The sequence below is a fragment of the Brugia malayi genome (genome assembly GCF_000002995.4).
Source record: "Brugia malayi strain FR3 genome assembly, contig: Bm_v4_Chr4_scaffold_001, whole genome shotgun sequence".
NCBI classification, from domain to species: Eukaryota; Metazoa; Nematoda; class Chromadorea; order Rhabditida; family Onchocercidae; genus Brugia; species Brugia malayi.
This window is the reverse complement of record NW_025062478.1, coordinates 9,278,799-9,305,145: the sequence shown is the minus strand read 5'-3', so window position 1 is coordinate 9,305,145 and position 26,347 is coordinate 9,278,799. Positions and strand designations below refer to the sequence as shown.

At 27.4% G+C, this 26,347-nt stretch overlaps 1 protein-coding gene across 3 annotated transcripts; it reads right to left on the bottom strand.

The window, feature by feature from the left end:
• Positions 1–911: 911 nt before the first annotated feature.
• Positions 912–7,252, bottom strand: Bma-glf-1 (the record flags this gene model as incomplete). 3 transcript variants are annotated; one of them, XM_043082220.1, is made up of 10 exons in its annotated part: positions 912–1,109; positions 1,327–1,455; positions 1,806–2,000; positions 2,078–2,238; positions 2,531–2,651; positions 2,908–3,021; positions 3,159–3,250; positions 3,666–3,807; positions 4,013–4,171; positions 7,133–7,252. In XM_043082220.1, 10 exons carry the CDS (start codon positions 7,250–7,252, stop codon positions 912–914), a joined length of 1,431 nt encoding a protein of 476 aa, XP_042938154.1. The 3 variants fall into 3 exon arrangements, with proteins under 3 accessions (XP_042938154.1, XP_042938156.1, XP_042938155.1); XM_043082222.1 differs by having other exon boundaries at positions 1,102–1,109; positions 1,323–1,455; XM_043082221.1 differs by having other exon boundaries at positions 1,102–1,109; positions 1,323–1,455; positions 2,177–2,238.
• Between the last annotated feature and the right edge of the window lie 19,095 nt (positions 7,253–26,347).

Genomic DNA, 26,347 nt, shown 5'->3' with positions numbered 1-26,347 from the left:
AATGCTGAGCTGTTCAAAAAAGAAACGAAAAAGCATAATTGTCGAGAATAAATGATTCATCATTTGTGTTACAATTTTTTTTAACATTTAATATTTGAAATTAATACAATGCATAAATTGATGTATTGATTATCGATTTTGCTACATTGATTCATTCAATACATTGATATAATTGATTTACTTAATCCAAAGTATATATCATCACATTTAATATTTATATATTAAAGAGGAAATATTAATTAGTTCATACTGTACTCGTTCAAATGATATATTGATTACTAATTCGAATATATTGATTATACAGGTTTATTCTCATCGATTATTTTATTATCATTATTTATTGGTAACAACAAAATTGGATGAATTTCATTTGTGTTATAATTTTTTTGATACTTAATTGGTCATGGCCACAATTCATTTTTACAATTAAAATTAAAATTTTGAAAAAAATTTAAATTTTGAATTTTTTGAAAATACTACAATTTGTAAGATTTTTTGTATGTTAAACTAGGAAATAAGTTCTAATAATGTTAAATTTTACTTCCATTTAATGCTAATTCTATATAAAAATATAACTTCATTAAAAAAAACCGATATTTTCAACTTTTTTGATTATTTTGCATGCATTTTTTGTTCTTTCCTTTTAACTGCTAAAACTTTTTAAATTTAAACAACGATACGACTAAAAATCACAATTTTACCTCAAAATTATTTGCATAGTATCTTCTTTACTAATTTTTTTATGAACACAAAAAGAAAACTATAAGAAAGATTGAAAATATATAAAAATGAATTTACATAGAAAATTTTGGTAGTATTATTAAGAAAACAAAGATTAAAATTTCGCTGCAATGTGATTATTGATAAACTATCACCATGATAATACCCTGATAAAGTAAATGAGATTTATTTCATTCTTGAGATGCTGATAATCCATTTTTGTAAATTATTTCTGGTTCACCCAATAACAGTCTGTCGATAATTTCTTTGCCTTGCATAAAGCAATGATCCTGATTTGATACCTCATATTTCCAACCACCAAATCGACCTCTCGAATATATTTCATGCTTTTCAAGAATTTGATGAGCACGGGTTAATTCATTATCTCTCTGAAACATTCTTCATATCTTCATATCGAGATAAAAATTTTTTAAATTAAGAATAAGAATGATCACTTTCAATTCACGCAAGACATGCACGTATCACAAAAGTAAAATCGTACTAATTTCAACTTCACTAACATGAAACGTGTATACGTATAAAGTAAAACACATAAATGATTAAATTAAAACTCCTAAACGTAAACGTGAACGTGAACTTACTAACATTCACAGTGGGTATAGGATATCCATATGGTAGCAATGTTGAAAACAGACTAACAATCTGTTCACGTAAAATGATTGATTTCCGTATCAGACATTTAATTGTTTTTTCTTTTATTTCTTCTTCACTAATCTGCAAAAATATTTTTAACCTTTAAACTTAACAAACTACTGTATTTGTAATAAATTTGGTAATAAATTTGATAGTTTATTTTTTAAAAAAAAAATATTTAAAAAATATTTTAAAAAAATCAACTTATCCAAATCGTTAATTTATCAAAATTTAATAAATTTCTTAAAATTTGATTTCAAAAATATAAACTTAATAATAGAAGTGACTGATTAAGTAATAAAATAAACGACTTAGATTAGTGCTTTAGAAATTACATTAGCAAATCAATGATTAAAATATTTCTTTCAATAATAATCGTCAAATTTTGGATTTTATAAATAAATGAAGAAAATAGAATATGAATTGCTAACACTGTTATCATTGATATCATAGGCACATTCACATAGTACTGACCAATACTTATCATTATCTGGGGTCATCTCACCATAACGTGATAAGAAAGTAACACGATAGAACGGAACGGTATTTTCCGGAAAATAAAGCCAAGTAAATTGTTCTGCAACTCGACTCATTGGTTTTATTAAGCCAACACCTATCACAAATACCTGAAAAATGCATTGAAATGCTATAATACTCTTTGTTCAATAGAAAAATACGTCAAAAAGAGTTAATTAATTCTTACCTTATTGTATTTTAAATCAATTTGCTGACATAATTTAGTGTATTTGATTAGTTGATCAATAGGTCCTGTATTGATAAGTATATCATAGTTGAGATTTACCTTTCCATATCGTTCATTTTCATACATAATTGTTTTTCTTTTGGCATCAATGTTAATAACCTAAAATAAAATCATTCATCGTTGCAACATATTAAACTACACTTGTTTACATGAAGGAAAACTCTTCTCAACTTTAAAAAAGTTTCCGGAAATCGTTTAAGCTTAAATCCAAATTTCGTATACTACAATCATATGTAATGTCAATAAATACATTTTCGGTTTTCCGTTCAAGTATGAATGAGTAATGAGTAAATTCTTGAATAAACCTTGCTACACTTATCACTCATCATAAAAGCTATCAGTTAAATTCTATTGATTAATAGCTAAGTTAGAAAGAAGATGGGAAGCTTAACTTGCATCCAAAATGAAACCACTGAGATGGTAATTTGTTAGTCATTGATTTCCAAATTGACCCTGTGCCATAGCGTTTCGGAAACATAAATCTGGCATTTGGACCCCAGCCAAGGTCAATTTCCTGAAATTTGTATAATATTTTGGACAATGCCTTTTGCATGAAAGAAATTATTAACGGAAAAAAGGATAGGCATTTTTGATAAATTAATTTAATGAGTATTTGATGAAATTAAGGAAATAATTTAATGTATCATTCTGGCTCAGTAGCCTATTATCATTATCAATTATTTGGCCTTAAAGTTTCGTTCATGTAATGATTATAACTTGAAAAAGTCTCAATCTACTTGAAAACTGAACACTTTATGACATACTGATACCTTTAAATCTTCTTCATTCATGGCACAAAATTCCTCCAATTTTTCATAAGGTATCATAGCAACTCGAGTTCCAATCCATACCGGATTCATCTGATCCGGTCTTACAGTCCAAACCTTTAATTTTAAATCAGTTAACCTTGGATAGAATTTGTGCCAGTTGCACCTTCCATCTATTACTTTCAACTGATTCTTCAAACGGAATTTATTGATGATCAGGGAATGTCGATGGATCGATAAACTTATGGACAAACCTTTCGAGTATACTGTTTGAAGAAGTAATTGCTTAGTGTTGGCCCGAAATGCTCGTCGATCCAATCATTAAAATTTTTTGGCGGAATTCTTTCTTAAAAAAAAAAAAAAAAAAAACATTCATTTATGAAATCAATAAAATGAAGTGTTTGCCTTTTGTAGATAAATTTTACACATTTTTGATAAATTCACCGCTATTTATTGCAATAATATTAGTCTCAAACTTTTGATTCTGTTTAGTTCGATTTTAAAATTTCAACGATGTAAACTTATATATAAGCAATGACTAACAACGGAAACGTCTCCTTTGGGAAGTGGTTGGTCATTTGAATTTAAATTGTGAATTCATATTGTCAACACAAAAATGCATTCTATTGAACGATTCAAGAAAAAGGAAATATATCACAATTTTATCAATTTGAAATTTCAAATGAAAGTCATCAGTGAAGTGAAGTGATTAGACAGAGAATTTTAAATTTTGTCAAATTTGACAACCACTGAATATCTACTTGCCGCTGATTTTCTACGCCGATCTCGCAGGTCTTCCAAGCATTTCGCTTTAATGCTTGCTGGAAACATTGGTACTGCATACTGCACCGGATACGGTACAAGATGCAAGCCTTTCTCGTTGAACATATAACTTATATCAACCTATAAGAATATAAAAGTGTAAAATGATAATGTTATCATATCATATCATATCATGGTATCAATTTTTGATCTGATAAACATCATTTCATCATCTTCCCTGTATTCCGGACAAATTTACTATGAAATAAATCAACAAATGAAATCATTAAAAATGATGATAAAATTTTTAAATAAATTTTTATTATATTCAGAAAATGGACAAAACCTGACAGCTTCTTGTTAAAATATTCCATTCATTTATGGCCCAACATATTGCTTCCTTGTAATAAGGTAAATTATGATCAAAAGTGACATGTCCTCCCATATCCCAGAAAAATCCATTTTCATCCATAACTGTTCGACTTAATCCACCAGGTGATAATTCCTACATTCAACATTTTGTGAAAAGATGCAAACTTTATAAAATTATTGCAATCAAATCAAAATTTGAAAAATAAATTTAATCAAATTAAAAAATAATTTATTTAGTTTTTCGTTTTATTCTTTTTTTCGTTATATTTTTATTATTTTATTAAATATTCTCCTTGCTCTGTGCTGCATTATATCACTATGTAGAAATGTTTGTGACCTGAGATGTTGACAAGAATATTTCTCTCATGCCACCTGAGATGTCAAGAATATTTCTCTCATGTCACCTGAGATGTCAAGAATATTTCTCTCATATCACCTGAGATGTCAAGAATATTTCTCTCATGTCACCTGAGATGTCAAGAATATTTCTCTCATGTCACCTGAGATGTCAAGAATATTTCTCTCATGTCACCTGAGATGTCAAGAATATTTCTCTCATATCACCTGAGATGTCAAGAATATTTCTCTCATGTTACCTGAGATGTCAAGAATATTTCTCTCATATTACCTGAGATGTCAAGAATATTTCTCTCATATCACCTGAGATGTCAAGAATATTTCTCTCATATCACCTGAGATGTCAAGAATATTTCTCTCATATCACCTGAGATGTCAAGAATATTTCTCTCATATCACCTGAGATGTCAAGAATATTTCTCTCATATCACCTGAGATGTCAAGAATATTTCTCTCATGTCACCTGAGATGTCAAGAATATTTCTCTCATATCACCTGAGATGTCAAGAATATTTCTCTCATATCACCTGAGATGTCAAGAATATTTCTCTCATATCACCTGAGATGTCAAGAATATTTCTCTCATATCACCTGAGATGTCAAGAATATTTCTCTCATGTTACCTGAGATGTCAAGAATATTTCTCTCATATTACCTGAGATGTCAAGAATATTTCTCTCATGTCACCTGAGATGTCAAGAATATTTCTCTCATATCACCTGAGATGTCAAGAATATTTCTCTCATGTCACCTGAGATGTCAAGAATATTTCTCTCATATTACCTGAGATGTCAAGAATATTTCTCTCATGTCACCTGAGATGTCAAGAATATTTCTCTCATATCACCTGAGAGTCAAGAATATTTCTCTCATGTCACCTGAGATGTCAAGAATATTTCTCTCATATTACCTGAGATGTCAAGAATATTTCTCTCATGTCACCTGAGATGTCAAGAATATTTCTCTCATATCACCTGAGAGTCAAGAATATTTCTCTCATGTCACCTGAGATGTCAAGAATATTTCTCTCATATCACCTGAGATGTCAAGAATATTTCTCTCATATCACCTGAGATGTCAAGAATATTTCTCTCATGTCACCTGAGATGTCAAGAATATTTCTCTCATATCACCTGAGATGTCAAGAATATTTCTCTCATATCACCTGAGATGTCAAGAATATTTCTCTCATGTCACCTGAGATGTCAAGAATATTTCTCTCATATCACCTGGGATGTCAAGAATATTTCTCTCATGTCATCTGAGATGTCAAGAATATTTCTCTCATATCACCTGAGATGTCAAGAATATTTCTCTCATATCACCTGGGATGTCAAGAATATTTCTCTCATGCCACCTGAGATGTCAAGAATATTTCTCTCATGTCACCTGAGATGTCAAGAATATTTCTCTCATATCACCTGAGATGTCAAGAATATTTCTCTCATATCACCTGAGATGTCAAGAATATTTCTCTCATGTCATCTGAGATGTCAAGAATATTTCTCTCATGTCATCTGAGATGTCAAGAATATTTCTCTCATGTCACCTGAGATGTCAAGAATATTTCTCTCATATCACCTGAGATGTCAAGAATATTTCTCTCATGTCATCTGAGATGTCAAGAATATTTCTCTCATGTTACCTGAGATGTCAAGAATATTTCTCTCATATTACCTGGGATGTCAAGAATATTTCTCTCATATCACCTGAGATGTCAAGAATATTTCTCTCATGTCATCTGAGATGTCAAGAATATTTCTCTCATGTCATCTGAGATGTCAAGAATATTTCTCTCATGTTACCTGAGATGTCAAGAATATTTCTCTCATATTACCTGAGATGTCAAGAATATTTCTCTCATATCACCTGAGATGTCAAGAATATTTCTCTCATGTCATCTGAGATGTCAAGAATATTTCTCTCATGTTACCTGAGATGTCAAGAATATTTCTCTCATATTACCTGAGATGTCAAGAATATTTCTCTCATATCACCTGAGATGTCAAGAATATTTCTCTCATGTCATCTGAGATGTCAAGAATATTTCTCTCATGTTACCTGAGATGTCAAGAATATTTCTCTCATATTACCTGAGATGTCAAGAATATTTCTCTCATATCACCTGAGATGTCAAGAATATTTCTCTCATGTCATCTGAGATGTCAAGAATATTTCTCTCATGTTACCTGAGATGTCAAGAATATTTCTCTCATATTACCTGAGATGTCAAGAATATTTCTCTCATATCACCTGGGATGTCAAGAATATTTCTCTCATGTCATCTGAGATGTCAAGAATATTTCTCTCATATCACCTGAGATGTCAAGAATATTTCTCTCATATCACCTGGGATGTCAAGAATATTTCTCTCATGTTACCTGAGATGTCAAGAATATTTCTCTCATATTACCTGAGATGTCAAGAATATTTCTCTCATATCACCTGGGATGTCAAGAATATTTCTCTCATATCACCTGAGATGTCAAGAATATTTCTCTCATATCACCTGAGATGTCAAGAATATTTCTCTCATGTCATCTGAGATGTCAAGAATATTTCTCTCATGTCATCTGAGATGTCAAGAATATTTCTCTCATGTTACCTGAGATGTCAAGAATATTTCTCTCATATCACCTGAGATGTCAAGAATATTTCTCTCATATCACCTGGGATGTCAAGAATATTTCTCTCATATCACCTGAGATGTCAAGAATATTTCTCTCATATCACCAACCTTCTCCAAAACAATTAATTCGACATTTTTAGCAATATCAATGTTATTGTTTTGCAATTGATAAAGACGATAAGCTACACCAAGACCTGTCGGTGCAGCACCGATAACTATAATTCTCATCAATAAAGCAATTCCAAGTGTTATATAAATATAACTTTATCAATCTGAAAGTAAAGAAGTAATATGAGCTAATCAATATAATGTGAATGATATGACTGATCAAGAGATTAACTTATAGTAAGCAAAAAATTTAGAAATAACTCATAAGGAAATGATTAATGTTAACAAATAAATAACTAATGATAGTACATTATCAGCAAAGTATGAAACATAGCCTTTTGCTGATAAGAAAAGATAGAAAAAGAATAAGAAGAGTGATATCTCATAGTGATATGAATCTTATAGTGATATGAACTTATGATAAATAGCCGTAACCCAAATTTGTATGTGTTGACTGAAGACTGTCACCAATCCCTTACACAATTAATAGTTCTACCTTTCTTATATCATTTCCTCATCTCAATTATGGCTATTCTTTTTACTTATCCATCCTCCCTCTCTCTCTCCTCTCTCCCTTCTCTCTCCCTCCTCTCTCTCTCTCCCTCACAAATACTAGATTTATTATTAACTGAACATAATTTACTAACTTCTGACGTTATTTGTGACTTCTTTGAAACTCTTCTGATACAAATTCAAATTTCAATTATCATTGAAATTCAATTTCTATGAAATAAGTCGAAAATTTCAAATTGTTTAAATTTTAGAACTAATTTTGCCGTTGTAATTACTCAGATTCTTTTAATCAATGCATTATAGTAAATGTTTCATGTGATAAATGCCAAAAATACTGAAAAGTTGGAATTGGCACTGGGAAATTTCAATGAACGCTGAAATTTTAATTTAATTATCAAATGAATAATTCAACATTTTATATTGAATTATTTGCTATAAACAGTAGCACTTAAAAAAGTCACAATTGATAGAATCTTTCCAGAATCTGCCGGATACGGAAAAGCATTTGCTTTCAAGAAAAAGAAAAAAAAGGCATTCGAATATTTCTTTTTATCTATTTGCTAATTAACCTTTGAAAAAATTAAAATGACTTAGACCTCACAGAAATTATGGCATTTTTTGAATAATATCCAGAAATATCTCGTAGTAATAGGCTTTTTTCCAATAATTAACTTTATATTCAGCCTTAGTGAGCCAAATAAAAGCCAAGCGTTATGATGCCTAACTAATTTTACTAGACTATTAAATGTTGCAGTACTTACTTTCAGAGCTATGCAAATAATATACATAAAATCTTTTATAATATTTTCTAATTATTACTTTTAAAGTTAGCCGTATAAACCATTGGCCAAGGTGCAAAAAAAAAAGTGTTGAAAGTCGAACTGGAAATTTAATAGTTTAAGTTTTAAAAGTTCTGTACAAATAATATGGTTATCAAATGTTAAATGTTATCACAGATCTTGAAAGGATTGAAAAGATTTAAAATGTTCTTCTCAGTTTTAAATTTATTTTGCATTTATAACTTTTTATTTTCAATTATATGAATATTTCCAATTGTGTAAATTTTTAAACATTTTAAAATTATAAAAATTTTTCATCAAATAGAAAGGAATGAGCCTACATTAAAAAATAAATACAATCTAATATTATAATTTAAAATTGAAAAGTTTTCAGTACATTAAGTTAAATTACTTGAAATAAAGCTGAAAGTAAGAGTAAATAAATGAAAAAAAAAAAAAAAAATTCGAGATATAATTGAAAATATATGTCACCAATTAATGCAATAACTTTTGACCTTCGCAATAATTTTAAAAGTATCAAATCAAATCGTTAACAAATCAACCACTTGTCTAATTAATTAATTTAACTAAATGTACTGAAAAATTTATAACTTGCCAGCAAATTTTAGTGCTAAAAAATAAAATTTTAAATCAATGAAATATTTAAAATTTTGGCAATTAAAAATTAATGTGCTTTCGAAGGAATTATTAGATTAAAAAACTATTGAGTAACTGTTAAAGTGTTTTAGCACTTTAATGGATGTCAATGAGAGCATTTTAATTTTAAAATTAATTTTCAAATTCGTACAAATAAAAATTACAGCTTATTTAGTCAAAAATATATTAATTATTTACTTCTAGCAAAAATATATCGAAGAAAACTTAGAATTGATGCAAAAAGTTTTATTCAAATTAAATTACTTTCACTGATTAATGATTAAAATTTAATTGTACTAATAGTTTTAAATTATAATGCAGCGAATTCCACTTATCCTACTAACAACTGTTTATTTTGCTAGCCTTTGTCCACCATTGGCTATTGGCTATTTGTTTATTCTTACATTTGAAATCTTTGAAATAGAATAAGTTAAGCTCAATAATACATTTTTATTATTAGCAGTGTATACACTTTACGATTTCATTTAATTCAAACGTTGTTTATTGAATTTTAAATATGAATTGAATTCTGTGAAATAATCTAACATCCCAGACTTTATTATTTGTTTATTTCCAATGAGATTGTTTGTTTTTTTTCAAATTAATGTCCCCTTTTTATTTCCACCTATAAATCTTACACCAATTAGATCAACCGCAATTTTCTAGAGACAACAAATGCTTTTTTATTCTGATTCCCGCTTTACAGGATAAGTTCGTTATGCTCATCCTGTAAAGTCATAGAAAATTCTGGATCCTGAATCTCATCAGTATTTGATATTTTCTCATTCTTTGCTGCAAATATTACTAACATATTTGTTTATAAAACGGTGGGTTTAATTTTTGTAAAAATATTTATTTAAATTATTGATTTCCGAAATAATTTCTTACCTATTTTTGTGTTTCATTTTCAAAATTTCGAACTTTTGTTTATCACACGTTGTAATCTTACAGCATAGCCTGTTTATTTGAAATTTTATTCTTAATTCTAATACAATTCGTTCACGTTCAAATGCAACAATCATTGCTCTTTCGTTTCTGTGCGTTTCAAAGTTGTAAATTGACGGAAATGCTTAAATTTCCGTTCAGTTTACTAACAAACTAGCATTTCAGAAATTTAAAATTATGCTATTCTTAAATTTCACAAATTTATCTTTTAATTTTACTTTTGCAGAGATTTAGCTGTCATTCCTACTGCTAATTCTGGCTAATTTCAATTTAAAATCTTACTACAATATTTGTTACTGATTTGAGTTAACCGACGTATCAGGCTCAAGTCTTCTGGTAACACGTCATTAACGGAAGTAATTATTTACCGCATGTGGAAGTAAGTAGGAATTTAATAGAGATTATAAATTTTAAGATGAGATGAAATAATTGAGTAAGAAAATTAATTTTTAATTTTAACCTTTGAAAATTTTTCTGCTTTCCGTTTGATATTTAAAACTGAATAATTTCATATGAAATTCCGTTCCAAAATTCAAATTTAGAAGTTATCATAAAACCAACGATGATAATTTTTAGTGATAAGAAATTTTACAATAGTATCAAAACGACCAATCTTACGTGCAACACGAAACAAACGAAACAGAAATCTGAAGAGAAAAAATGAGGTACCACAAATTCCAAATATGTCATCGGTGGTGGAAATGAGTGAAAGCAAGGTAGGTTAATAAATGTTTACCTGTCTCAACTAATTAGCATCATTAGCACCTCTTTTGACACTGGCATTCATAAGTTCTTGGCCAACACCGTAACACCATCTCATTACATTGAATTGGTTAATTTCAAATTTTAGATATGTTTCGTTTTTTTTTTTTTTCTTTAATTTAGTTCTATCATATTCGTATGCTAAATACTTCAATTTTATGCTTATTAATGATTTAAAAAGTTTTCAATTACTTAAGTAGTATATATGAATGATGAAGCCATAATAAAACGGAAAATGTTAAAATCAAAATATTCGAAATGCTAAAACAATGCTTAGTAATGCAATAGAAATTGGATGAATCATGAAAGTAGGATGAACTAATCAAAATAAACTTGAAAATCAGAAAATTTGCATAATCAAGGAGCTAAATTAATTTCTGATGGAATTTTTTCAAAAAATGTTAAAAAATAATTAACCAATCTGTTAACAATAGACTAAATGAAATTAATTTGCAGTTAAACTCGAAAGTTCCGGAAAAAAATGAAATAACTTTTTCTTCACTTTAACTCTAATAAGTATTATATTATTAGGATATTTTTTTTTTAACTTCTAATAAAAATTAAGTTTTTTTTTTTTAATGAAATGTAAACATTGGTCGTTTTTATTTATTATTATCACTACATTATTACTATTTTATTTTCAAATTGTTATTCTATCGTTATTACATGATCATTTCTAAATTCATTGCTTTCATATTATTCATTTATCATTCACTTACGAATGTTTTCATGAAAATTAGACTTTTCGTTTAAAATTAAATTTTCATCAAAAAAAATTTTGATATTTGTACAAAATAATTATTATTGACATTATATTTTCAAATAAAAATAAAAAAACCAAACCATTTTTTTAAACTGTGATATGCAATTATCTCTATGTAATTACTATCAACAATTAATGACAAAGTTTTTAGCTAAGCAATTTATCAACTAATCAGAATACTCTAATCTTATCTGTTTGAGTAGCACATTGTTCATAATATAATGCTTTACTTACTTGCATGCATGCATGCATGTGTATGTCTGTGTGTATGTGGAAGTAAAAGATAAGATCATGAAAGTGTCGGTGTCTCGACAATATATTTCATCGTTTTATTACAACGAGAAAAATTCCATATGTATTTCATTCATTTCATTTGCAAAATTGTTGAATTTTGATCTAAAAAAATATGAAAGAATTGAAAAATGTAATTATTGATTGATTGATTGATTGGCTTTAAAGCAATCAATGAATAGATTGAAATTCAAAGAATAATATTAAAGCATACTTAGCTGTCACATATCTTTTATTTGTTATAATATATGCATACATTTATGCAATATGAGCAATGATAACTATTTGGAAACTTATCAGTAGGCTTATCTGTTGAATCTCGATGCTGATAAGAAGTCATTAAACAGAAGTTTGAGCAGAAAATTTCACCTTCACTTCACAGTTCAACATTAAAATTCCATTGCATGTCCTCATTTGATATTGATGATAACATGATGTCGTTGAATAATAGTGAGGAGAATACGTTAATATCTACGAATAGATAAGCTTTCTTTCTTTTTTTTTTCAAATTTCATCAATTTATCTTATCATTTAAAGGAAGAAAAGTAAAAAGAAAGATAGAAGGAAGAGGGATAGTTTAATCACAGTTTTAATTCTAAAAATCATTCCCACCTTAATATCGTATTCGAAACTGTACCTACCGTATTGGAATATTAATGTCTAATTAATTAAACTATTCAATTTATCTTATATTATAAAAATTTAGTGATAATATATATACTTAACTGGATCGATGAATAAAATTTGAGCAAATACAATTTATTTTATTAAGTGTGACAAATATTTAGATAACATTTACTCTTATCAGTCAGTTTGCTTTTAAATGTAATAATGAAAAAATCATAATCAGTAAGTGTTAAGATAACCATCTGATAATTTAAAAATTACATAAACAGTTTCTCAGATGTCATTTAGAGCTAATTTAGTAATCTTTGTTTATTGTAATTGATTTGGAATAATAAGCTCTGCTCATTGCTGTCATTTACTGATTATTAAGATCGAAAATTTTAAAACTTAATTTTACATTACTGCCAAGTATTTTATGAAAGTTAAGAGAAATACAATTCTATCTCTTACACTAATTTTCTAATTTTTATTACTTTAAGATAAAAGTAAAATATTCAGGTTAAATTTCTCTTATCCTCAGGTTAAAGGTCAAATATTTCAGTTTGAAGGTTAAAGGTAATATTTCTTAGTTAAGGATAAAGTTTTTTTCTGAAGAATCATTCAATTTTAATTTTTTCCTTTCTTTTTCCTCGTTTTACGATGATTCCATCTATTTATCAAATACTTTTATCTAGAAATTCACTATTGTTGAAGACAAATGGCATTGTGTGCAAGGGAAATATATCAAAGCAATTGGAAATTATTTCGAATTTTAGTAGGACAATATATTATTACAGAAATTTTACTTTTGTTAGCTCCGTTGAAACAAAAATTTAATTTTGGTAAAACTATTAAATTTGGTGCAAAACTATTTAATATGTTTATATTGTGAATAAAATTTGAAAATTGCAACAAATCAATCAAAGAACAACAAATGATGAGATTAATTTGTTTATGATAATATTGATGATCAATGATAGATGTCAAAGGCAGCTATTCAACAAAAGTTGATTTAAAATTTAAATTATAAACAAATTAAGCATAAACAGTTGAAAATTGTGCTTCTAATTCTAAATGTAATAGAATTCTTTCAATTTAATAATTTTAAAATAACTGTTTACACCATCTATGAGATGTGATTGTATTTTTACTTTTTTTTTTTCTTTTTCTTTTGTAATTGCAATATATTTTGCGATTATTTAATTACAAAAAAATGACAAAAAATGTTTACAATGTTTGCAATAATTAATCAACAAATAAATAAAATTTAAATTCCAATTAAATTTGTCAACGTGTATTGTGGATAGAGCATAAAATCGATTAAAGCTTGTTTGCTTCATTTCTTTAGCATTGAAAGAGGGTAGTAAGGTTGACAATTGATGGTAACGACGAGCAACGTACCTGTTAAGGTCAATTCTGCGACAATTCGCATCATCGACAGATGTTTATATAAATATTATGAGATAGTGCTTTTGGACCTTTTTTTTTTCTATTTGTGTAATTGAAATATATTTGCAATTTATTTAATTGTTTTGAGTAAAATTTAATTCATTTACAATTTGAAGTTTAATTTTTTAACAGCTTGAATTTAATTTGTTAACTATGGAAACCAATACAAACTAATATTCTATATCTAGAAAAAGATGTTTTTTTTTTGTTTAGTTGAATCAATGCTTATGTCAAGGTAGACAATTTAATTAATTAATTAATTAATCACTCGACTGCTCTTTTTCTTGGTCTCTCTCCTTCTCCCTTTGTCTTCAAACAATGCATTCATAAATAAAAGATTAAATTCCAAGCAGTGATACAAGCAGTACTGTATACCTTAATTATACCTTAGTCCTTAATTAATTAGTTTTGTTCCATTCTCGAAATTTATTTTAAGCAATTTTTTTTTTTGGATGTTGAAAAAGTGCTAATAGTTATGAGATCGATTTGGCTCTCTTGAATTATTCATTTGGAAGAATTCTATTCTAAAGTTTTTGACAATATGAATTAGTTTATTAGTTTTACTCCGACCCGACATGCATGACAATCATTTGACTCGTCGAAAATTTTCCATAATACGAAATAAGCTTTCCAAAAAATATTTTTTTACGATCTTCTAGTATCCAAAAATTTCAATATTTTTATTTCTAAATTTATTTTTTTAACTGTTAAGGAATTATTCCTTTGAATTGTAAATGAAATCTTAATTATTTATTTTAAATCAACATGTTTTTTGTTAAACAAAAAAGAAAAAGAAATTTCCAAATATTTTATTTTTTTTTTAATTAATGAAAAAAAATTTTTTTTTTGTTTTTGTTTTGTATTGAAATTAGGTCTCTCCAATGTGTTTGGAGTATTCTTAATTTAATTAGGAATTTTTACCCATCAGTTTCTTTAAATAAAGTGTTAATTAGTCTAAATAAGATATTCCAATCATTCTAATCAATAAACAAATTATGAATTTATCGTATTAATCATTAAAAGCTTTTGTATATGTCATTTAATTCTGATTCATTTTTTCAAAACTTTCCATTTCTCATTTTCATCGTTCACTCCTACTCAATCATTTCATTTACGATCGTTATTTTATTTAAAAAAAAAAAAAAAAAAAGAAGGTATCCGCGATATCTATTTGATTACTTCACATGATAGCTTATCTGTTAAAGCTCATTTGAAACTTAGGTATTATTACCATGCAACATTTGCATTACTCTCGTGGTATTCCGTCTTCTTCCGGAACTATCTCAAACACAACGCGACATTGCCAATTTCGATGAAACGCCTTCTGCGCCGACGAATATTTATGACGGCGGACGAACAATTCCGCTTATTGATGAAAAATATAAAGAATGAAACTAATCAGGTTTGCAAATTACTGATAGTTATGCGATAACCTTGCATGATCCGTTTCCAATGTACAAAGATTGAATCGTACAACTTTATAAACTAATTTCACTTAGTCCGAAAAAGGGTTTTAACCTATAACCTTATAACCAACATAACAGCTTATCTTTCTTCACGTCATACACGTTACACGTACTAACTAATTTTAAAGAATATACTTTCACATTCTCTTTAAATAATCAATATTTTGTTATTTAATCTTCTTTATTCCCATAATTCTCATGTCTTTGATTTACCAATCAAAACGTTAAATTGATTAATCATACTACATATCTGTTTTTGCAAATTAATCAAGAGGATGCAAGCTATAATAAGTTGATTTCTGGTTTTAATTAGAATCAAAACTCGTTTCTAAGTCTGAAACATTATGGACTATTCATAATTGTAATTAGTTTGTAACGCTTAAAAATTTACTTCTTTTTAATTTCATTTTTTTTCCTTTGCTTCAGTGATTATTACTTATCCAATAAGTAAACATCCTTAACTTCCTAGCAATATTTACATGAACAATAATAGTATGTGCTGTTGAATATATTAATATTTAGGTTAAATCCAACCATATCTATTATCTCTGCTTAGAAAAAGATAGTAAAATTTGCATAATTTGACATAACAATGACAGTGATAGTTGCTGTCACCATTTCACCTTCACTGTCACCTGATTTGAAATTATTAAGAATCGATAAAAATTACCATAACAAAAGTCATTCGAATGTATGAAGTCGATGACCTTATTATGTTGACTCTACTATCATCAATTCTTCCCTTTTTGCGGCGGCATCTTTTTCCTTTGACCTCTATGGAAAATTTTCAAGGAAAAAAAATCAAGATTACAAATAAAATTCTTGAAATTCTACAGAAATCGATTTTACAATCTCTTTTGTCCGTAAAAAGTTTAGTAAATTTGCAGACGTCACTCTTCACGTAAGTGTATATGCTAGTTTTACTTTTGTTTACATTATATCCGGTTTCATGAATCGTCATCCTGTAATATAGTGTACGTCTAGTTTGATTGCTCTCAACTACAATACATACACTCGTATCACTTGTAAACATTGCAATCGAAACTTACAGTGATCTTTGGTTCGATCTATTTTCCAGTTTAATTATTCGGTTGAAGTTTAATTTGAATGCCTAATGAAACAAGCACTGAAGTAAACAAGGAGATTTTCCAAAATTTGTTCACAACAATACAACAGAATAATAATACAGTTTATCTATTGATTAACTGGAAGGGAACCGGATTCTGACATCGTTTCTCTTCTCCGGTATTCTTGATGATTTGAGGCTTATCCTAATGATACTACTGCTATTAGTGTGATATCTTCTTTCTAACTGGAAGGGAACCGGATTCTGACATCGTTTCTCTTCTCCGGTATTCTTGATGATTTGAGGCTTATCCTAATGATACTACTGCTATTAGTGTGATATCTTCTTTCTAACTGGAAGGGAACCGGATTCTGACATCGTTTCTCTTCTCCGGTATTCTTGATGATTTGAGGCTTATCCTAATGATACTACTGCTATTAGTGTGATATCTTCTTTCTTTTTTTTCCTCAGCAATTTGTAAAATTGAAAGGATCGAAGGTTGTGTGTGTGTGTGTGTGTGTGTGTGTGTGTGTGTGTGTGCGTGTGTGTGTTGCGCTCTCTGTGACATATGCCAATTTGCAAAGTAAATTAGCCATTAGCGCTCATTGCTACTCTCTGATATTACTACATTATTTACTTAATTACTACTATGCTTTATTAAATGAAATTTTTATTTAACTTAAATTTTTTTTATTTTAATAAACAAAATAAATATTTTTAATAATTATTCATTCAATAATTTAGCATTCTCATTGGCGAATGAATGCTATTAGCATTAAATATACTTTTTTGTTTATTTAAATTTTTTCGATGTTTTCTTTTTCTTTTTTATACTCAAAAAAGTTTAATGAAACAATAAACTAGAAAATAAAGAAAATGAAAAGAATTAAACAACAAGTAATAATGTAATCTTGTCAAATCATTTATTTATTTTTTTGGTTCCTATCGATTTATTGAATAAATTTTTTGATCACAAATTCTTTTATCTTCTCAATAATTCATGTTGAGATAATTTAAATTTTTATTTTATACTTGTGGAAGAATATTAGCATTCATCTTTTCTTGTCACTTTGTCAACAATTTAACTTTTCTAAGAATTTAAAATTTATTTCTTCTTAAGGTAATCGAATTAAACTTTTTTTTTTATATACAAATTGTTTTTTTTTTTTTTTGAAAAACTCTTTTCAAAAAAAAACTTGTCATTTCTACAACTTATAAGTATGTAGAGTTATTATTATAAGATATTCCCCACTCTTAAGCCATTTTTTTTTCCTAATTTAATTTTCTTTCTATTTTAATTTTTTTTTTTCTTAATTTAATTTTCTTTCTAATTTAATTTTTTCCCTGATTTAAACAGTGATAACACAATTGTTTATAAATACTAAGCGATTTATGGTGTAATACAACTCTTCAAGTTATTCTATATTGCTATGATTATTCCGGAAATACCGGAATGAATAAAATGAAATGAGAATGAATAATAAATTAACATTACTTTTTACATGAAGCAATATTTTGTTTACATTAACATGCATTTTGCCATATTGAAAAGAGAATGGCGTGAATGTCCTTGTTAAGCTTTATCATTCTCGAGACCTACCCCACAATTCGAGAATGTGCAAACACTATTCTTGCTTGTTTTTTTTTTTTTCTAACACATCTATCTCTTTTTTTTATTATTTGCTGATTGGTGAACTATTGCTTCTACTGCTGCTACTGTTACTAGTGCTATTGTTATTGCTGCCATTACCGCCCCTATTGTGGTTCGTTTTTCTCGATGAGCTCTTCACTTTGATTGAATGCATTTGTTTTTCACATTTTTCAAAATTCCTTCCTCGTCAATTTTCCCATTAAAATTCCTAAGTTTTTCACTTAATATTTTTCAATTTGTCAAGGACTTTCTAAAAACAATAATTATTATTTAATATTAACAATCGATAGACATTTTAAATAAGCAATTATTGTTGGAAATTTACTGATATTTTTGGTAATTTAAATTTTTAAATTTTATTAGTTAAAGCTTTAACATTTATTAGACTTATTTGTGTAACCTTTAATTCCATTAATTCATCACTTTTTTGTCCTACAAAAAGATAATTAATAGAAAATATTTTGTGTGCATAAATATTATATTTGGATGTGTTAATAATAATATAAGAAAACATTTTACTGATATTTGTTACTTTGTTTATTTTTTTTTTTGTTATTTGTTAATGATATTTGTTAGCTTAGCTAATAATGAAAGAAAGAAAAGACCAAATTTAGATTAATAATGTCAATTACTCTTGTCTTAACTGAATAGTATCTGTTGTTATTGTTGTTGTTGTTGTTGTTGCTTTGTTGTTGTTGTTTATGCTACGTCATTGTCGTAACAACAAACAATTTTTGGTTAAGTATCTTAAGCTGTGAAATGTATGGGAAAGTGTACTAATCAATGAATTGAATATTGTTTTACTCACTTATTTGCATTCTATTAGTGGATTTACTCGCTAAAAAAAAAACAAAAAAAAAAAAAAATATTCTAATATTTGCTTCTATCAAAATAATAAATCTTATATCAAAATTCTTTTCTGTTGCTTAAAAATGTTAAACATTGGAGTGAATCTTTTTGATTTGTAAAAATTTATTATCCAGAAAGAATGTAATCATATCTAAGGGATCTATCAGGCTTATGTCTTAAAATTTTAGGCCTAGTTTCATTTATTAATATTGTAGAATTGTTCAAATGTAATGCTTTTGCCTTATTATAATTTAATTTATGATATGATGTGGCTCATTTCTTTGAAAAATAGAAGCGTTTGCATATGTCAATCGTGAATTTTTTTAAGTTTTGAAGTTTTGAATTTTATTTCTTTCACTTTTTTTTGTATTTTTGTTACATCTGAATAGTAATTCATTATGGGAATATGCCGCCCTCTCTGTATTTCCTCCTTTACAAATTTCGAACTACCTCGAAGAAGAAATTAGCTCGCATAATTTCCCAATTAATTAATTATCGAAATAATCGGTAGAGTTGGAGATGAAATGACTATTAGGAGAGAATTAAAAGAAACGAAGGATCGAAAAAGGGAGTGACCACTCTGAGTGGTCATTTTTTCATCCTTCCATCTTTTTATGCTGTGTATATGTGTGTGTGTGTATGTGTGTATGTGTTAGCCAAAGGAATATATGGCCTGAAAGTTTCTTTAGAGCCAAATTTCAATTTAGGCCATTACAAAATTCTAGCACATTTATTAAAATTAAAAGAAATCATGAATTACCAGAAGTAAGCCAAGCATATAGGTCAATGCAAAGATGAACATTTACAAAAGACTAATTAATAAATTTATCGCACGTGAATTTTTGGAAAATAATTTTCCATCTTTAAATTTAATAATGTTTTCATTTTAAATTTAATAATGAAATCCTTTTAATTTATTGGTGGTAAAAAAGAAGCACTGTATGAATCAATTTATTACGTAACTTAAAAAGTTCTTTTTTATTCCAATTTTTTTTTTTTCTTTTGTCCTGATTAAATTTTCGATTGAAAGTTTTTCATCATGATTTAAGTCATAATTTATTGAAACAATCGCTTAATAAATCAAAGTAATATTTTATTCAGAACAGATTAATATAACGGATAGAAATTTTTCTAAAATATTTTCTTAAATATTTTCGAGGTCATATTCAAAACATTAAAGCAATCGCAAAATCAGTGACAGTGACAATGAAAAATAATACCTCTCGCAATATATCACAACGATAAACAACAGATAATTCGCTATATTTCATCCAAGCACTGCGACATTTGATCACATTGTCCCCAACATTTCCATGAAAGATTCTTTCATTACATTTTTCAAAGATGTTTTGTGGATTAAATTTGAAATATGAGTCATATTTCATTTCATTTTATTAAAAACTTTTCTAACAGCTTTTAGTGTTTTGAAAATTCAAAAAAAAAAAAAAAGAAAAAATCCATTAAATCGGTTAATCGAAAATATATACCATAGCAACATCTGCCTTAAAAGCAATCAATCAGAATGTTTTTGCAAATAACTAACTTTGCAAAGAATTCGTTAGTTATTCCATTCCGATGGATAAATTCTTTTGACACTTCGAGAATCCTTCATGTAAATAAAAAATGCTAAGTTAGAATTTATTTTCTATAAACATATGCTTAGATTTTATTGCAAAATGATAAAGTAATAATTAACTATTTTTAAGAATATTGTAAATTCTAATGTTTTTTTTTTTTTTTTGGAAGGACACTTTGCTTTAAAATATACTATTGATCTATTCGATACTACACTCAGTAGAAAGGCGAATATGTTATCTCTAATTTGATCACAATTTATCACCAATAACTTAACCTATTGTAATAATTTAGTTGTATCAAGTAATCTAACCTAATTTCCTAGTACATTTTGAGTATCATCTAATCTTTCTTATAATTCTATAACCTAACTTTTCACTAATTTTTTAATTTCTAATTTTTTTAAACTTCTTAATTTTAAAAATTACTCATTCCAATTTTCCATTTTTTTTGAAGTTGTCTGACTTCTAAAATCGATTAATTTATTGACAAGTATGATAATGATCAGAGATGAATGCACTTATTGACAACATTCATCAAAATGGAATGCGCTTGACAAGGGCGCCCACAAACCATTTCGCATCTTTTCGTTACACTCATAAATTGACTACATTAAATATATCTTTACGGTAAAAGTTACAACTAAATCTGTTCCATTCTTATTTCTTCATAACAATTTCTTATGTTTTAATTTACGTTCTGTTAAAATTCCTTCTAAATTAAAACAATTAATTATTTAATTTGAAATTACTTTACTAAATAAAAATATGAAATAAATTTCCCTTTATTATTCGAAATATTATATATTCACTTCCACTTTTTCCCAATCGAAATGTACTTTTTTCTCTTTTACATTCATGTCACATAATTTAGTATTAATAATTAAATTCCTCTCAAATTCTCTCTATTCATTTCAATTTCAATTCAAGTACTTAAACGATTAATAATTTTTATATCAATTTGTTGATTTGTTATAGATACGATAAAATTTTAAAGCAATAACTTTCATTGATAATATGATATTTTGTTATCAAAGTTATCGCTTTAAACTAGACATAAACTGATAAGAAAAAAGGTACCAAGGTCAAATCCCAAAATAGATTGATTAGATGTCAGCAATATTTTTGAATATACATCAATAATTATTCTTGAAGATAGGATTATATGAGGCAATGAAAGATTGTGAAAACTGCTTTGTCATATACTGCAGCACGCTGAATGCATGCCTGCATGCTCTAATGCATTCTCAGTGCTCTTCTTAATAAGTCTTATTGAATGAAGGGAAACCCTCCACAGTTTTGATGAATAGAGCGGAAATATTCCTCTAATTAAGCTTCATTATAACCTGTCGGTCAGATGAAAGTATTATTTGAAAATTTTCTCTTCTAATAATTTACCGACTCAAATAATATTTTTAGAGTCTAAAAAGAGCAATTACTGTTTTAAATAGTAAATTACAAATAAATTTAATTACTGCGGAAAAATTGCTATGACATTTTGCAGTTTGTTTCCTTTACTCGTTAAGTGCAAATGACTGGAATTTATTCAATATTTTCACTAAATTAATATTTCATTCGAAAATTTAACATTTTATTAACCTTTAAGAGTGTGCAATCTCTCTCAGAGAAAAAGTGATAGCTGGTAATTAGTGGTCGGTACTTCTTTTTACCTCTTTCTTTCCATTCTTTTGCTTCAAAAAGGCGCAATTAAATCTTTTTATCCACATGGAAACTACCGATGTGAGTAATTTTGTGATGCCGAAAGGGAAATGAATGAAATTCTTTAGTCATTTTTGGTACATCAAAAAAAAATTATTTATTCTATTTGTCAATGTTTTCCTTTTTCTTTGAATTCCTCTACTCGTTTAATGGAAAGTAATTTTTGTACAAAAATTAATCCTTCCTGGTTCAATAGTCAAAAAAGCATTTAATTTCTTTTTTAGAATCGCATCAAAAGGAATTTTTATTTTCTCGAATATCTTCAAAGGTAGAATTAATTAACCTTTAGATTTTAATTAACCAAACATCTCTGAGTAAAGTCTTACACAAATTTTAAATGAACATGAACGATGATCTGTTTAATCAATATTATCTCTCAGTAAACGATGTAATAAAAAAAATTGAAAGAAATTTTTGTGAATAAAACTAAAAATTTGTAAGATTTGAAATTTTATTCTTGCAGGATAGATTCTTCAATTGTGTCGCATGCATTGTATTCAATGAGATCATTTTGCTTTTTTAAGGCTTAGAGAACTCAGAATGACAGCAATAAATAAGAGAAAAGAGAGGGAGGGAGAGAGAGGGAGAGAGGGAGGGAGAGGGAGGGAGAGAGGGAGGGAGAGAGAGGGATAATCAAAAACTGGAAGGAAAATAAAAGTTTTTTTTTTTTGTGTTTATATTGCGCCTAAAATTGATTTTCAATGCAAAGTTATGACACGATTTTGTGAAAATTCAAATCACTTTTTCAATATATTATTGTTTAAAATAAATCATAGCATTCTTTTTCCTTTCTTTTTTTGTATTCTTTCACGATAATTCCTTTTTTTGAAACGATTTTAATTCTTGAATTATCGTTTTGTACGATGGAAAGATTCCTGCGAATATCATTCATTTCAGAATTATTAATGCCTTAGCAGATAATTAATTAAGAATCATTTGTTTGCATATAATTTCATAAATTCAAGATTATCTGAAAAATATATCAAGCAAACTTTGGAAGTTTTTTTTTTAAATATTTAATAAAAAAAATATATATATCATATCATAATGAATACTATGTTGTTTAGGAGAAAATTTTACAGATTGTATTTGCTAATTGATTTGCTGCTGCATCATTAATCTTTCAAAATATATATATATCAATTAAGAAATTAAATTATTTTTCTTTTTGTTTAAGGAGAAAAAATATATATGCAATTGAATGTTATTGGCCGAATAAGTTGAATTCTTCGTTTTCTTGTTTTGAAGAGGCAATTTTATAATTTTTTGTACTTTCAAAAAATTTCTCTCTAACAATTCTTACCGAAAATAAAATCTCTTTGTTATTGAATTCTCTCAATTGATTTCATTTTTAAATAGTCATTTCTTTTATTTCAAAAAATTTATTTCGTATATAGTAGGTCTAACATAATGAACTAAAGTTTAAAGTTGGTGATTTCAGCGGAAAGTAACGTGACATTCACGTATAATTTCATTACTTCACAACACAAATGATAACATATAGTCACATCATTTTACATTATCTCTTTAAAATTGGAATAATTCAGCATTGCCTTTAAATGGATGCCAACTTTTAAAATGGGTTTTACATTTTGGTATAATTCGATGTAATGCTCTTAGCATACGTTTGTAATTTCATTCATCAATTGTTCCATTTGTTGATACAATTTTAATGATCGTTGCACACTTTCCAACGATTTCGAAGGAATCAATGCGCTGATTCCATCGATGAAAACAGAGACCGGAAATTTTCAACGGAAAGAACTTCTTCTGGAAGATCTCTTGTTCACAATGCTATTCTCTTCCTAAATAAATGGATTATACGATAAAGGTAGTCCTAATTAATTTCAGATGGAATATTTTAATTTTTTATACCTTCAATTGAAAAAAATTAAAATCGAATATTAAATTTTGTCACACCAAATCGTAACTCATCCATGCTTATTTCTAATTATTACATTTTTAGCAATAACTTAACAAGAAAACTTCTGGATATCTTACATCTAATTTTTCATCTTTCATCTTGTTTTTAATTTTTTCTTGTTTTTAATTCCAAAATTGAAGATGAAAATAGTTTCCGGAATTTTTATTCCTTTCACAATTATTTCCAATAAAATTGCCCATTCACCACAATGATACTCTTAGAAGTGCACCAAAAACCTGTTTCCACTAAATTTTTGTTGGCACGAATTTTTCTTTTTCCATTTTGTACTACGACCTCCAATTTTTGTATCGCATGGCATTTCCAGAATATTTATTAGGAATGTCAAACTTTTTCTTTTCTAGAACATTTGAAGTAGAACCAATTAAAATTATTATTAATACATAAGTATATAATCCAAAAAGAAATAATGAACGGAACTTAAAATAATATTCCGTTTTTTTCGTCTCTTTGTTTTCGTTTCATTCGATAGTTTAAAAACGATGAAGAATTGAAGACTCCTTATTATTCAAATGTCATTTAGTGTCTGAAATTTAGCTTGATGAAGAACTCATGAAATTTAATTGAAGTTTGATTCAATGTTTGATGACCTTTCAATTGGACAACTGGTTTTATCGGTGTAATTGTTCAGGTTACTGGGATGAAAATTAACATAAGTGAGTGAAACTGACTTAAACTTTTTAAAATTTCTACATTTCAAGAACTTCACAACTCTTCAAGCAAAATCCCTGCTTTTCTTTTGTTTCGTTATTAGGAATAATAACGCATAGGTCTAGTCCGGTTAGAGATGTTAGCCGGATTACTTCCTGTATCCTATTCAGGGAAACCTGAATTTTTTAAAGTGAGGTTTTGAAATTTTTTTTGAAAACCTGAAATTTTGATAATAAAAATTTCCAACTTAAAATTCATTTGAAGTTTACATTTTATCTTCTATCTCAGCCTTTTTTTTTCAATAATTTCAAAAAAAAAAAAAAACTGGAAAAATTATTGTACTATTCTTTTCCTTCCTTTTTGCTATTAGATCAATCGTAAGAACTTGTTCCACTGCCAATTTCAATTAGATTATCACAGTAAATGTCTTCTGATTGATATTGTCAGTTGAGATGTCACTGATTTCTATTTTATCACAGCGTTCATCGACTTTACTGCAACAGAATGGTTACGCTGATAACATATCAGCAGCTGATTTCAATTACTTATCTTGAATCAGCTGCTATCAGTCTAACTAATTTCCAATCAATTAATCAGCAGATTGATAAGCCATTTATATAATGCATTACTGGTAGGGAACATTTAATAAAAGATTTGTGAGAAAGATTCTCAAATTAACTCTCAAGTAGTCTTATTTTGAGAGATTAAAGAAGCGATTCATAATTTCACAGAAGCGGGAATAATCATTCAGCAATTAAAGCTATCTGTTAACTGTCGTTTTAAAATATTTATGAAATGAACAAATATTGAATGAGAGGTTATGAAAATAGAAAATAATTAAAACTTTTGTCCGAGGTAATTAATGAGTTAAAATTTTATATTTTCATTACAAATTTGAATGTCGTCTATCTCTTTCATGTATGCTTGCTTTTCCTTTTTCTTCGCCTATCATTAATCTTACAAACATTAAATAATTACATGGCGGATAATAACACTTTAATGCTTCTGCATATGTGTTATATTTATTTTAGAAATTAAGAAGAAATAATTTAGCTCATCGATTAATGAAAAATGGTAATTTCGAAGTATTAATTTTTTTTTTTTTTTTTTAAACTTATTTTTCTATATGGATTAACTGACAATTTTATATTCTAAAATATTATTGAGCTTAGCAAAAATAGAAAAGATGAAATTGAAAGGATTAGGAAAATTTCCATTACTAATATCACTCACATTTAACACTTTATTTATTATTGATGACTTACCAGATAATTTGTCACCTTCATCTTCTCGCAATACCTCAACATGTCAAATTGATCGTTAGAGTCATATCATCGTCATATCAGTTTATCTTTTCTAATGATAAGCCGAATTTGTTACCATTAAAAATGCGCAACTTTAACACTCAATTTGCGCCTGCTATTTTGGACAAATTAGTACTAAATAGCTGGGATGAACGATTTTCATCCAGCAAATTGATACATTTTTAACGGATTTTTAACATTTTACTTCATAAATATTCTCTCGGGCAT